At 40.5% G+C, this 14,492-nt stretch overlaps 1 protein-coding gene across 2 annotated transcripts in view; it reads right to left on the bottom strand.

The window, feature by feature from the left end:
* Positions 1-14,492, bottom strand: part of LOC115153240 (disintegrin and metalloproteinase domain-containing protein 12) — a 150,241-nt gene that overhangs the window by 41,720 nt on the left and 94,029 nt on the right. For both annotated transcript variants that reach the window (XM_029698470.1, XM_029698471.1), the window contains exon 4: positions 10,482-10,560. In XM_029698470.1, coding sequence (XP_029554330.1) covers positions 10,482-10,560 — 79 coding nt within the window. The remainder of the gene's footprint in view (positions 1-10,481; positions 10,561-14,492) is intronic.

Below are 14,492 nucleotides of genomic sequence, written 5' to 3'. Positions count from 1 at the left end.
CAAAGCGAGGTCCATACAGAAATGGTTTGTTGAAATCGGTGTGGAAAAACTTGACTGGCCTGCACAGAGCCCAGACCTCAGCCCCATCAAACACCTGAATTGGAATGCGAGCCAGGCCTAATTGCCCAATATCAGTGCCTGACCTCACTAATGCGCTTGTGGCTGAAGGGAAGCCAGTCCCCGCAGCAATGTTCCAACATCTAGTGGAAACACTTCCCAGAAGAGTGGAGGCTGTTATATCAGCAAAAGGGGGACCAACTCCATATTAATGCAGATGATTTTGGAATGAGACGTTTGACGAGCAGGTGTCCACATACCTTTGGTCATGTAGAGTATATTGGGTAGCATTATGTTCAGCATTTACCTTAGCATTCTTTATGACACTATGATAATTTTTTTTGAGTTTGTGTACCAATTTAGGGTTTTATAATGTCCATAAAAACTTAGTCAGTTGTGTTTTGGACAGGAAACTTTTAAATGAAAATAGTTGCCAGACACAATAAGGTAGTCTACTTTCAAAATATGTGACGTTTAACTGTTGGTTTTGGTCATTTCAGTGGAGCATGTAAAATTGGTTGTTAAATGAAAATAAAATAAAATTATTCGGCATATACAGTGCATTGGGAAGTATTCAGACCCCTTGACTTTTTCCACATTTGTTATGTTACAGCCAAATTCTAAAATATTTTTTTCTCATCAATATACACACACTACCCTATAATGACAAAGAAAAAACTGGTTTTTAGAAATGTTTGCTAATTCATTTAAAAAAAGGGAATATTACATTTACATAAGTATTCAGACCCTTTACTCAGTACTTTGTTGAAGCACCTTTGGCTGCGATTACAGCATTGATTCTTCTTGGGTATGACACTACAAGCTTGGCACACCTGTATTTGGGGAGTTTCTCCTATTCTTCTCTTCAGATCCTCTCAAGCTTTGTCAGGTTCAGGTCTCTCCAGAGATGTTTGATCAGGTTCAAGACTGGGCTCTGGCTGGGCCACTCAAGGACATTCAGAGACTTGTCCTGAAGCCACTCCTGCGTTGTCTTGGCTGTGTGCTTAGGGTCGTTGTCCTGTTGGAAGGTGGACCTTCACCCCAGGCTGAGGACCTGAGCACTCTGTAGCAGGTTTTCATCAAGGATCTCTCTACACTTTGCTTCATTCAGCTTTGCCTCGATCCTGACTAGTTTCCCAGTCCCTGCCGCTGAAAAACATCCCCACAGCATGATGCTGCCACCACCATGCTTCACCGTAGGGATGGTGCCAGGTTTCTTCCAGACATGATGCTTGGTATTCAGGCCAAAGATTTCAATCTTGGTTTCTTCAGACCAAAGAATGTTGTTTATCATTTAGGTGCCTTTTGGCAAAATCCAAGAGGACTGTCATGTGCCTTTTACTGAAGATTGGCTTCCATCTGGCCACTCTTCCATAAAGGCCTGATTGGTGGAGTGCTGCAGAGATTGTTGTCCTTCTGGAATGTTCCCCCGTCTCCAAAGAGGAACTCTGGAGCTCTGTCAGAGTGACCATCGGCTTCTTGGTCACCTCCCTGACCAAAGCCCTTCTCCCCCGATTGCTCAGTTTGGCCAGGTGGCCAGTGCTAGGAAGAGTCTTGGTAGTTCCAAACTTCTTCCATTTAAGAATGAAGAAGGCCACTGTGTTCTTGGGGACCTTCAATGCTGCAGACATTTTTTTTGGTACCCTTCCCCAGATCTGTGCCTCGACACAATGCTGTTTCGGAGCTTTACGGACAATTTCTTCAAAGTCATGGCTTGGTTTTTACTCTGACATGCAGTGTCAACCGTGGGACCTTATATATACAGGTGTGTGCCTTTCCAAATCATGTCCAATCAATTGAATTTACCACAGGTGGACTCCAATCAAGTTGTAGAAACATCTCAAGGATTAGCAAAAGAAACAGGATGCAAATGAGCTCAATTTCGAATCTCATTGCGAAGGGTGTGAATACTTATGTAAATAAGGTATTTCTGTTTTTTTATTTTTAATACATTTGCAAAAATGTCAAAAAACCTGTTTTCGCTTCATTATGTGGTATTGTGTGTAGATTGCTGAGGATTACTCTTTTTTAAATAAATTTTAGTATAAGGCTATAATGTAACAAAATGTGGAAAAAGGAAAGGGGTCTGAATACTTACCAAAGGCACTGTATACATTTCTCAACAATTTTCCATCCAAAACATGTGGAATAAGCAAAGGCTTTGATTACTGGTCAAACAGCTGGAAAAAGGGTCTTAGTATTTGAAATACATTAACACAATTGACAGCAGCAACATGGACACCAAGGGTGTTTCTCATTCTGCTGGAGTAGATCTAGTATTTCATATTAAACCTACCTTATGCATCCAGTTGTTTCTTCATTTGAAAATCACCCAACAAAAATCACAATATGCTGTTTTACATTTTGTGTTACTTGTGCTGGTCTAATTCCTAAAATGGTAAGAATCTGTGCATTCTCTGATAGTACTAATAGTTAATATGGTGCTCTTCGATGTCACAGGTTTGTGACATTGATAAACAAATCATTTTAATATTTACATCAAGTCAGATGTTTATATGTTATGTATAAAAGGCACATGCATGCATTGTTAACTATTTTGATTTTTTTTAAACATTGTTGGAGTTCAGGTGTTTGATGTGAATGATGGGTGAATAGTAGCATTCTTGTCAAATACAGTGCCTTCTAAAAGTATTCATACCCCTTGACTTATTCCACGTTTTGTTGTAATACAGCCTGAATTCAAAATGGATTAAACAGATTTTCCCCTCACCCATCTACACACAATACCCCATAATGAGAAATTGGTTGTTGATCATTACTAGACAACCATTTTCAGGTATTTTCAAGTAGATTTAAGTCAAAACTGTAACTCAGACACTTAGGAACATTCACTGTCTTCTTGGAAAGCAACTCCAGTGTAGATTTGGCCTTCTGTTTTTGTTTTTTGTCTTGCTGAAAGGTGAATTCATCTCCCAGTGTCTGGTGGTAAGCAGACTGAACCAGGTTTTCCTATGGTATTTTGTCTGTTTATTTTTTATCTTGAAAATCTCCCCAGTCTTTAACGATTACATGCATACCCATAACATGATGCAGACACCACTATGGAGAGTGGTACTCAGTAATGTGTTGTATTTGCCCCAAACACTGTATTCATGAAAAAAGTTAATTGCTTAGCCACATTTTTTGCAGTATTACTTTAGTGCCTTGTTGCAAACAGAATGCATGTTTTGTTGTATTTTTGTTCTGTACAGGCTTCCTTCTTTTCACTCAGTCAATTAGTTTAGTATTGTGGAGTAACTACAATGTTGTTGATCCATGTCACGTCCTGACCATAGAAAGCTGTTATTTTCTATGGTAGAGTAGGTCAGGGCGTGACAGAAAATCTAAACTAGAAAAAAAAACGATGTTCTAGTTTTTGTATTTCTATGTTGGCCTTTTTTTGGGATGATCTCCAATTAGAGGCAGCTGGTCATCGTTGTCTCTAATTGGAGATCATACTTAAGTAGTTATTTTGGGTTTGTGGGAGATTGTTTTTGAGTTAGTGTATGTTTCACCTCTTCGTCACGGTTTGTTGTTTTTGTTCTTTAGTTTATTTTGTATGTATTGCATAGTTTCACTGTTCAATAAAGAAAATGTGGAACGATACACACTCTGCGCTTTGGTCCGCTCCTTCATCATACGACAACCGTGACAATCCATCCATTAAACTCTAACTGTTTTAAAGTCACCACTGAAATCCCTGAACGGTGTCCTTCCTCCCAACACCTGAGTTAGGAAGGTTGCCTAGATTTTTGTAATGACTGGGTGTATTGATACACCATCCAAAGTGTAATTAATAAACTTCACCATACTCAAAGGGATATTCAATGTCTCTTTTTTTTACCCATCTACCAATAGGTGGCCTTCTTTGCGTGGCATTAGAAAACCTCCCTGGTCTTTGTGGTTGAATCTGTGTTTGAAATTCACTGCTCGACTGAGGGACCTTACAGATAATTGCATGTGTGGGATAAAGAGATGAGGTAGTCATTCAAAAATCATGTTAAAAACTATTATTGCATACAGAGTGAGTCCATGCAACATATTATGTGACTTGTTAAGTAAATGTTTACTCTTGTCATAAGTATCATCTTCTGAGGAGGAAGAAATATCGGACCAATATGCAGCGTGGTAAGTCTCCATACTTATACTTTTATTTAACCGTGAACACTGAAACAAAACAAGAAAACGAACGACAGTCCTGTAAGGTAACCTAACTATACATGGAACAACCACCCACAAACACAAGAGAAAATAAACCCACTTAAATATGGCCTCCAATAAAAGGCAACGAAGAACAGCTGCCTTCAATTGAAGACCAAACCAAAACCCTGAACATAGAAATAGAAATACTAGAAAATCAAACATAGAAATACATAACATAGAACTAACCCAAAAAACCCAACACCACAAAACAAACACACCCCTGCCACGTCCTGACCAACTACAATAACAAAATTGTTACGGCTTGGTAGTCGTGGAGGAGGAATGAGGCGCAGGAAGCAGCGAACACAGGGTAGTGGTGTTTTTAATATACACTCACACAAAAACAAATGTTCCCACACACAGGGGAGAAAGTACATACGGCGTCAAAACAACGTCGACACGAACATAAACCGTCTGTCAAATAAACAATCATTAATCCCGCACGAACAGGAGCGGGCCAGCTAAACTAAATAGCCCCTCTAATGGCTAATTTACCACAGGTGTCACAAAATAAAAAAAGGGAAAAGCAAAAAGGAATCGGTGGCAGCTAATAGGCCGGTGACGACGACCGCCGAGCGCCACCCGAGCAGGAGGGGGCGCCACCGTCGGTGGGAATCGTGACAAAAATTACCCCTTTACTGGTCAGGACGTGACAACTCCTGAACTTACTTAGGCTTGCATAACAAATGGTTGAATAGTTATTGACTCAAGACATTTAAGCTTTTGATTTTTTATGAAAAAAAATAATAAAATATATATATATATAAATAAAAAAGATTCCACTTTGACATTATTGGGTATTGTTTGTAGGCCAGTGACAATACATTGTAAATTCAGGCTGTAACACAACACAATGTGGAAAAAGTCAAGGAGTGTGAATACTTTCTGAAGGCACTGTAAATATGCTTATTCATTCATAACTATGGATACATTCTGCGATGGGTAAATATGGCTTTGACTCTGTAACAGAACATGTCAAAAGTTAGCTCTGAATTGCTTTAATACAGCACTGCATTTAGACACCATGAATTGAAATAGATTTCACGTCATTCATAAAGTTAGCTAGCTAGCTAGCTTATTTGCCGACGTCGGTTAAATTATTTGAATTCCATTTTTCTTTTTTTGTGTGCTCAATTTCTGTAGAGATAAATCAGTAGTTTCCAACAGGCCAATATTCTACATACTTTAGCGCAGAAAACGTGGTAATTAACTACAATGACCATAATTTATTTCGCACACACTTAAACTTGGCCGGTCTGTTTGGAGAAGACACAGAGACTGAGAGAAGAAAGAACACTCAGTCTAGAGGATAGAAAGCAGTTGCTTCACGAGCCTGAAAATACATGTTCTAGCTGATTGATAGTTACTATTCACCAGTCATAAAAGTATGCCTTATTTACTTTGAAGAACTACTAAAAAATATATTTTGTCAGACAGCATAGGCAGCAGCTCTATAGAGATGAGATGATGACTTGGAATGAAATAATAAAGTCATCAAATAAAACAAATATTTTATTAAAATAAAGTAATATTACTAAGTGATAAGCAATAATGGGCAGTCACTACCATCATGGGACTTTTATTAAAGATGCACTATGCAGAAATCTCTCCAGCATTTCCTGGTTGCTAAAATTCTAATAGTTCGCCTAATTTCAGTTTATGTGACAAAACAAGCAAGTATAGTGTAGAGAATCGTTGTACCATCTAAACCGCTGTGAAATATATTTTCCATAACCAAAAATATTGTATTTTCACATTTTTGAAGCTGGTGTACAAAACCTAAAGTAAAAGACACAAAAATTAACAGAAAGCATAGAAAGCATAGTGCACATAGACTGATCTACTGCTTCTTAGACTTGCTTTCAATGACAATCACAGATCTATAACTCATATTTCACCCAAATAGTTGCACACAGTATTACAACATTGGTGCCCAACAACCCATAAAAGAATGCACAACTCATCATACCTTGAAACAAATGGGGTATGGCAGCCAACGACCTTACAGAGTTCAACTTCTTTCAGCAAAAAAACAAGAAACTGCAGTTGCAGTGGGCTAAGGAAGGAAAACACTGGACACTGGAGAATTGGAAAATTGCCTGGTCTGATGAATCTGGTTCCTGCTGCATGAATCTGGTTCCTGCGGTGTGTCAACATTGCAGGCTGGTGGTGGTGGTGTGATGGTTTTGGGTGTGTTTTCATGGCACACATTGGGCCCCTTGATAAAAGTGGAGCAACTTTGAATGTCACAGGATATCTGAACATCATTGCCATCAGGTGCATTTCTACATGGCAGCAGCGTATCCATCTGCAAATAGATTTTTTCAGCAGAATAATGCCCCATGCCACAAGGCTAGGATTGTCCATGAATAATTCCACGTACATGACAGTGAATTCAGCTTACTGCAGTGAGCTGCCCAGTCACCAGATCTCAATCCAATTGAGCATCTGTGGGATGAGATGGAAAAGGCTATTCAGAGTAGAGATCCACTACCAGCCAACTTGACACAACTGTGGGAAGCATTGGAGTCAACATGGGCCATTATCCCTGTAGAAGGCTTTCGACACCTTGTAAAGTCCATGCCCCGACGAATTAAGGCTGTTTTGTGGGCAAAGGGGGGGTAACTTAATATTAGGAAGGTGTTCCTAATGTTTTGTACACTCAGTGTATATTTTGTTTTGGATCAAGGTAGCTAGTAGCAAGCTAGGTAGCTGACAGCAAAGGTGTCAGCTAGAGATGACATGCAGGAGCTTGCATGGTCTACTTTGATGCCAATTTGAATTTTTTAAATCTGAGAGTAAATAAAGCGGAAAATATTGATAAAAGTCACATTGTCCGAGAGAGATTTACAGTTATCAAAATGTCATGCAGACCTTGTTTGAAGTGGTTCTAAAATCCCCAATGGGAAAAATGAATGGTGACAAAACGATTGGAACCATTTCCATGTTTGACCGCTAGGTTTTGGGGCTCTATGTGACTGTGACTATAAACCATTTTCCATCCTCTTCCACTCAATTTCTTATGGTATGTCTTCAATGTCAAGATTTTTAGCAAGTTTGAAATGTTTTATTCCTTTCTTATTATATCAGCTCTACACACTGATACACTGACAAGATAATATGTTAACATCTCCTCCTACTTTACTTTATACCACCAATCATGTTCTGAAGAATGAGGAACATCACTGTGTATTTTAGCTTTGAGGAAAATAGATTGTCAATCAGTGCCAAATCACAAACCATTTCCCCTTCCACCTGCAAAGCACCTGTCAAACTGTCCTCACCTCTGCTCAATGAAGTCATATTTTCAAATCTCACTCCAGCTGTGAAGGGGGAACAAGCCTGCTATCTATGTTAAGCGAAAGGCTTTTGAAAATCACTAATGAGGCTTGGTTGGCTTGATTATCCCAGAATGCTTTAACACATTGTACCTGAAGGCTGGCCTAGAAAAGCCGCTGTGCTGTCCTGTTGTCAAACCTTCCTTCAACAGTTAAGCTAATTAATGTAAGGAAGAGTAGTTCAGTTGACCCAGATCTAAGTGCTGGCACTAGCATTTGTGTACTTACAGTACCAACTAACTAAATCAAACTGTAAGCTAACGAAGCCAAAATCGCCTTGACATCCATTGGAATATACTGTAGTTCTGGTTCTGGAGGACTTACGTTGTGCTTTGTGCAATAATGTAAATAGCATGATAACTAGCTCTACTTGAGGTAGTTTCTTCATAAAATATTCTGTTGGTTCCAAGGTGGGTTTAAAATGGATTAAAATACTATGTAATGTCAAAGTGGAAGAAAAATTATAACATTTGTAAAATAATTATGAAAAATAAAACAATAATATAGCTTGATTACATAAGTATTTAACCCCCTGAGTCAATACATGTTAGCATCATCTTCGGCAGCGACTACAGCTATGAGACTTTCTGGGTAAGTCTCTAAGAGCTTTGCACATCTGGATTGTACAATATTTTCACATTATGATTTTTACAATTCTTTAAGCTGTGTCATGTTGGTTGTTGGTCATTGCCAGACAGCTATTTTCAAGTCTTGCTGATTTAAGTCAAAACCTAGGCCACTCAGGAACATTCAATGTTGTCTTGGTAAGCAACTGCAGAGTATATTTGGCCTTGTCTTTTACGTTATTGTCCTGCTGAAAGGTGAATTTGTCTCCCAGTGTCTGTTGGAAAGCAGACTGAACCAGGTTTTCCTCTTAGCTCTATTCCATTTCTTTTTATGCAAAAAAACTCCCTAGTCCTTGCCGATGAGAAGAATAGCCATAACATGATGCAGCCTCCCCCATGCTTGAAAATATGAAGAGTGGTACTCAGTGATGTGTGTGGTGGTTAATTTCTGTATTACCAAATGAGGAGAAACAAACTTCACACACCAGTCAGAGTTATACTTAAACTACATTTTTAATAATAAGAGCTTTGCAATAGCACTGACTTTCAACGATTCCCTATTTCTAATGAACCGTTGAGAGTGACAACACAAAAGTACAAATATCTTTTATAGCCAAGATACACCCCTCTCAACCTACATGACGAACAACAGATACATCACAAGGTTAAGATTTGTGTGAAAGACATCTATAATACATAGCAGATAGCATCTGATGTGTCAACAGTTTTCATTGTATAGACCAGTGTCTGGTCCTCCTACTCCAAACTGGAACCGTCTCTTCCTGGTACGGTATAGAACAGAAACACTAGCTCATCCAATGGCATAACTCAATTGTCAACTCTAGATACTCCCATCTCAAGTAAAACCCCTTCTTGACCCCACTCCTGGACAAGCTCACTGAGGGGAGTGAGTCTCTAGGTCATATACTATCCCAGGATAAGTGCCACATCAGAGAGGACATACAATGGTTCCATACACAGCCATACACCTCCCTCCAATGCCAAAGGAGGGAGTGACTTGCGTGCATACATTGTGGAGACAAGTAATTGATTCCCCATTAATCATGCCATCCCTTCACATGGTTTAAGAATAGGTAAAGACACATTCACATATGAAGACAATGTTCCATCCTGTCCTCTTCCCTTTCTGATATTCTGCATAGCACCAGAGACATGTAAAAGACAAGTCTGACCTCTCCCCTCTCTGGGCCCCAAGTGACTGAGCCCCAAGTGACTGAGCCCCAGCTGAGGGAAGAAGTGCAACTGCCAACACCAGAGTCCAAAGGGATACATTCTAATAACAAGTATATCACATAAGCATATTACGCAGACAAGACATCTTAATTATCTATGTTACCCAACTAATTCTGATTCATCCGCCAAATGTGTTGTGTTGGATTTGCCCCAAAAATAACGCTTTGTTTTCAGGACATAAAGTTAACTTCTTTGACAAATGTTTTTCAATTTTAATTTAGTGCCTTATGCTTCCTTATTCTCACTCTGTCTTTTAGGTTAGTATTGTGGAGTTACTACAATGAGGTTGATCCATCCTCTGTTTTCTCTTATCACAGCCATTAAACTCAGTAACTGTTTTAAAGTCACCATTGGCCTCATGGTGAAATCCTTGAGCGGTTTCCTTCCTCTCCAGCAACTGAGTAAGGAAGGACGTCTGTATCTTTGGAGTGACCGGGTGTATTGATAGACCATCCAAAGCCTAATAAAGAAATTCACCATGCTCAAAGGGATATGCAATGTCTGCTTTTGTAAAAAAAAAAAATACCCATCTACCAATAGGTGCCCTTCTTTGCAAGGCATTGGAAAACCTCCCTGGTCTTTGTGGTTGAATCTGTGTTAGAAATTCACTGCTTGACTGAGGGACCTTACAGATAATTGTATGTGTGGTGTACAGAGATAAGTTAGTCATTCAAAAATAATTTTAAACACTATTATTGCACACAGAGTGAGTCCATGCAACATATTATGTGACTTGTTAAGTGTATGTTTACTCCTGAACTTACTTAGGCTTGCCATAACAAATGGGTTGTATACTTATTGACTCAAGACATTTCAGCTTTTCATTTTTAATTAATTAGCAGAAGTTTTTAAAAACATAATTCCACTTTGACATTATGGAGTATTATGTGAAGGCCAGTGATCCAAAATCTCAAGTTAATACATTTTAAATTCAGGGCCTTGAGGGCCATTTGATCCAAAAAACATAAGTTGAGTTCACATAACATTGTTAAAGGTCCATCCTTTAAAGTCAGCAGCACACAATGTTCATTCAAACATGAATGTCAGAAGCACTCCAGCCTACCGTAGAGTTGTGAGCAGCACTGACGGGTCTCCCATCCTCCAGGTAATGTGTCTCAGTGTAATGACTTGCAAACAGGCCCCTAAAAGAACCGGACAGAAAATAGACATCAAAACCTCAGCTCCACATCAAAAAATACATTCGCTTTTAGAGGACAAGAGAGAAGTTAGACACTGGTTTTTAATTGCCTTATACAGTATTTTCAATGACGTGTGTAAACTGTTAGTAATTAGGAATATGTGAAATATACAGTACTGGGAAGCTAGAGGAGTGGGGGCAGGGTTTGGGAGTGACCTTGAATGACATATTGTCGCACTTTGAAGAATCCCTGATGAGTTAATTATAGTATTTATATATGTGTGTGTGTGTGTGTGTGTGTGTGTGTGTGTGTGTCACTACAGGCCATGAACAGATTGACATGGTGAGTCCCATCACAAGCATTAGCTGAGGAGCAGCAGGAACACCCATCTCTACAGCTGCATAATCAAAGATACATCTGAGGGGATGGTCACAGAAACATACAATACATGACCAAAAGTACAGTGCATTCGGAAAATACTCAGACCCCTTGTCTTTTTCCATATTTTGTTACGTTACAAACTTATTATAAAATGGACGTAAAAAAAAATGTCTTCATCAATCTACACACAATACTCCATAATGATAAAGCAAAAACAGGTTTTTGGACATTTTTGCACATTTATTAAATATAGAAAACAGAAATACCTTATTTACATAAGTATTCAGACCCTTTGCTTGAGATTCGAAATTGGGCTCAGGTGCATCCTGTTTAAATTGACCATCCTTGAGATGTTTCTACAAATTGACTAGAGTGCAACTGTGGTAAATGAAATTGATTGGATATTATTTGGAAAGGCACATAAGGTGCCACGGTTGACACTGCATGTCAGAGAAAAAAACAGGCCATGAGGTCGGATAATTTGGACGTAGAGCTCCGAGACAGGATTGTGTCGAGGCACGGATCTGGGGAAGGGTACAAAACATTTCTGCAACATTGAAGGTCCCCAAGAACATGGTGGCTTCCATCATTCTTAAATGGAACAAGTTTGGAAGGACCAAGACTCTTCCTAGGGCTGGCCAACCGGCCAAACAGAGCAATTAGGGGAGAAGGGCCTTGGTCAGGGAGGTGACCAAGAACCCGATGGTCACTCTGACAGAGCTCCAGAGTTCCTCTTTGGAGACGGGAGAACATTCCAGAAGGACAACAATCTCTGCAGCACTCTACCAATCAGGCCTTTATGGTAGAGTTGCCAGATGGAAGCCAATCTTCAGTAAAAGGCACATGACAGTCCTCTTGGATTTTGCCAAAAGGCACCTAAATGATAAACAACATTCTTTGGTCTGAAGAAACCAAGATTGAACTCTTTGGCCTGAATACCAAGCATCATGTCTGGAAGAAACCTGGCACCATCCCTACGGTGAAGCATGGTGGTGGCAGCATCATGCTGTGGGGATGTTTTTCAGCGGCAGGGACTGGGAAACTAGTCAGGATCGAGGCAAAGCTGAATGAAGCAAAGTGTAGAGAGATCCTTGATGAAAACCTGCTACAGAGTGCTCAGGTCCTCAGCCTGGGGTGAAGGTCCACCTTCCAACAGGACAACGACCCTAAGCACACAGCCAAGACAACGCAGGAGTGGCTTCAGGACAAGTCTCTGAATGTCCTTGAGTGGCCCAGCCAGAGCCCAGTCTTGAACCTGATCAAACATCTCTGGAGAGACCTGAACCTGACAAAGCTTGAGAGGATCTGAAGAGAAGAATAAGGAGAAACTCCCCAAATACAGGTGTGCCAAGCTTGTAGCGTCATACCCAAGAAGAGGGTGTAATCGCTGCCAAAGGTGCTTCAACAAAGTACTGAGTAATGGGTCTGAATACTTATAATTGTGATATTTCGCCCCCCAAAAAATATTATACATTTGCAAAAATTCGAAAAACCTGTTTTTGCTTTGTCATAATGGGGTATTGTGTGTAGATTGGTGAGGGGGAAAAAATATTTAATACATTTTAAATTAAGGCTGTAACATAACAAAACATGTAAAAAGTAAAGGGGTCTGAATACTTTCTGAATGCACCGCATGTGGACACCTGCTCGTCGAACATCTTATTACAAAATCATGGGCATTATTATGGAGTTGGTCCCCACTTTGCTGTTACAACAGCCTCCATTTCTGGAAAGGCTTTCCACTAGATGTTAGAATATTGCTGTGGGGACTTGCTTCCATTCAGCCACAAGACATTAGTGAGGTCGGGCACTGATGTTGGGCAATTAGGCCTGGCTCACAGTCGGCATTCCAATTTATCCCAAAGGTGTTTGATGAGGTTGAGGTCAGGGCCAGTTAAGTTCTTCAACACCAATCTTGACAAACCATTTCTTTATGCACCTCGCTTTGTGCATGGGGGTATTGTCATGATGAAATAGGAAAGGGCCTTCCCCAACCTGTTGCCACAAAGTTGGAAGCAAAGAATCGTGTAGAATGTCATTGTATGCTGTAGCGTTAAGATTTCCCTTCACTGGAAATAAGGGGCCTAGCCCAAATCATGAAAAACAACCCCAGACCATCATTCCTTTTCCACCAAAGTTTACAGTTGGGACTATGCATTCGGGCAAGTAGTGTTCTCCTGGCATCCGCCAAAGCCAGATTCGTCCATCGGACTGCCAGATGGGGAAAAGTCATTCATCACTCCAGAGAACGTGTTTCCACTGCTCCAGAGTCCAATGGCGGCGAGCTTTACACTACTCCAGCCGAAGCTTGGCATTGCGCATGGTGATCTTAGGCTTGTGTGCAGCTGCTCGGCCATGGAAACACATTACATGAAGCTCCCGACGAACAGTTCTTGTGTTAATGTTGCTTCCAGAGGCAGTTTGGAACTCGGTAGTGAGTGTTGCAACCGAGGACAGACGATTTATACGCGCTTTAGCACTCGGCTGTCCTGTTCTGTGAGCTTGTGTGGCCTAACCACTTCACGGCTGAGCCATTGTTGCTCCTAGATGTTTCCACTTCACAATAACAGCACTTACAGTTGACCGGAGCAGTTCTAGCAGGGCAGAAATTGTATCCTATGACGGTGCCACGTTGAAAGTCACTGAACTCTTCACTAAGACCATTTTACTGCCAATGTTTGTCTATCAAATCAAATCAAATTTTATTGGTCACATACACATGGTTAGCAGATGATAATGCGAATGTAGCGAAATCCTTCTGCTTCTAGTTCCAACCATGCAGTAATATCTAACAAGTAATCTAACAATTTCACAACAACTACCTCATACACACAAGTGTAAAGGAATGACTAAGAATATGTACATGTCAATATATGGATGAGCGATGGCCGAACGGCATAGGCAAGATGCAGCAGATGGTATAGAGTACAGTATATACATAAGAGATGAGTAATGTAGGGTATGTCAACATTATATAAAGTGGCATTGTTTAAAGAGACTAGTTTTATTTATTACATCCAATTTTTAATTATTAAAGTGGCTAGAGATTTGAGTCAGCGTGTTGGCAGCAGCCACTCAATGTTAGTGATGGCTGTTTAACAGTGTGATGGCCTTGAGATAGAAGCTGTTTTTCAGTCTCTCGGTCCCAGCTTTGATGCACCTGTATTGACCTCGCCTTCTGGATCACAGGCAGTGGCTCGGGTGGTTGTTGTCCTTGATGATCTTTTTGGCCTTCCTGTGACATCGGGTGGTGTAGGCGTCCTGGAGGGCAGGTAGTTTGCCCCCGGTGATGCGTTGTGCAGACCTCACGACCCTCTGGAGAGCCTTACGGTTGTGGGCGGAGCAGTTGCCGTACCAGGCGGTGATACAGCCCGACAGGATGCTCTCGATTGTGCATCTGTAAAAGGGTTGCTGCGCCTTCTTTACCATGCTGTCTGTGTGGGTGGACCATTTCAGTTTGTCCGTGATGTGTACGCCAAGGAACTTAAAACTTTCCACCTTCTCCACTACTGTCCCGTCGATGTGGATAGGGGGGTGCTCCCTCTGCTGCTTCC

The sequence above is a fragment of the Salmo trutta genome, chromosome 18 (assembly GCF_901001165.1).
Source record: "Salmo trutta chromosome 18, fSalTru1.1, whole genome shotgun sequence".
Classification (NCBI taxonomy): Eukaryota; Metazoa; Chordata; class Actinopteri; order Salmoniformes; family Salmonidae; genus Salmo; species Salmo trutta.
Note: the sequence above shows the minus strand (reverse complement) of the source record. Positions and strands in the feature narration are given on the sequence as shown.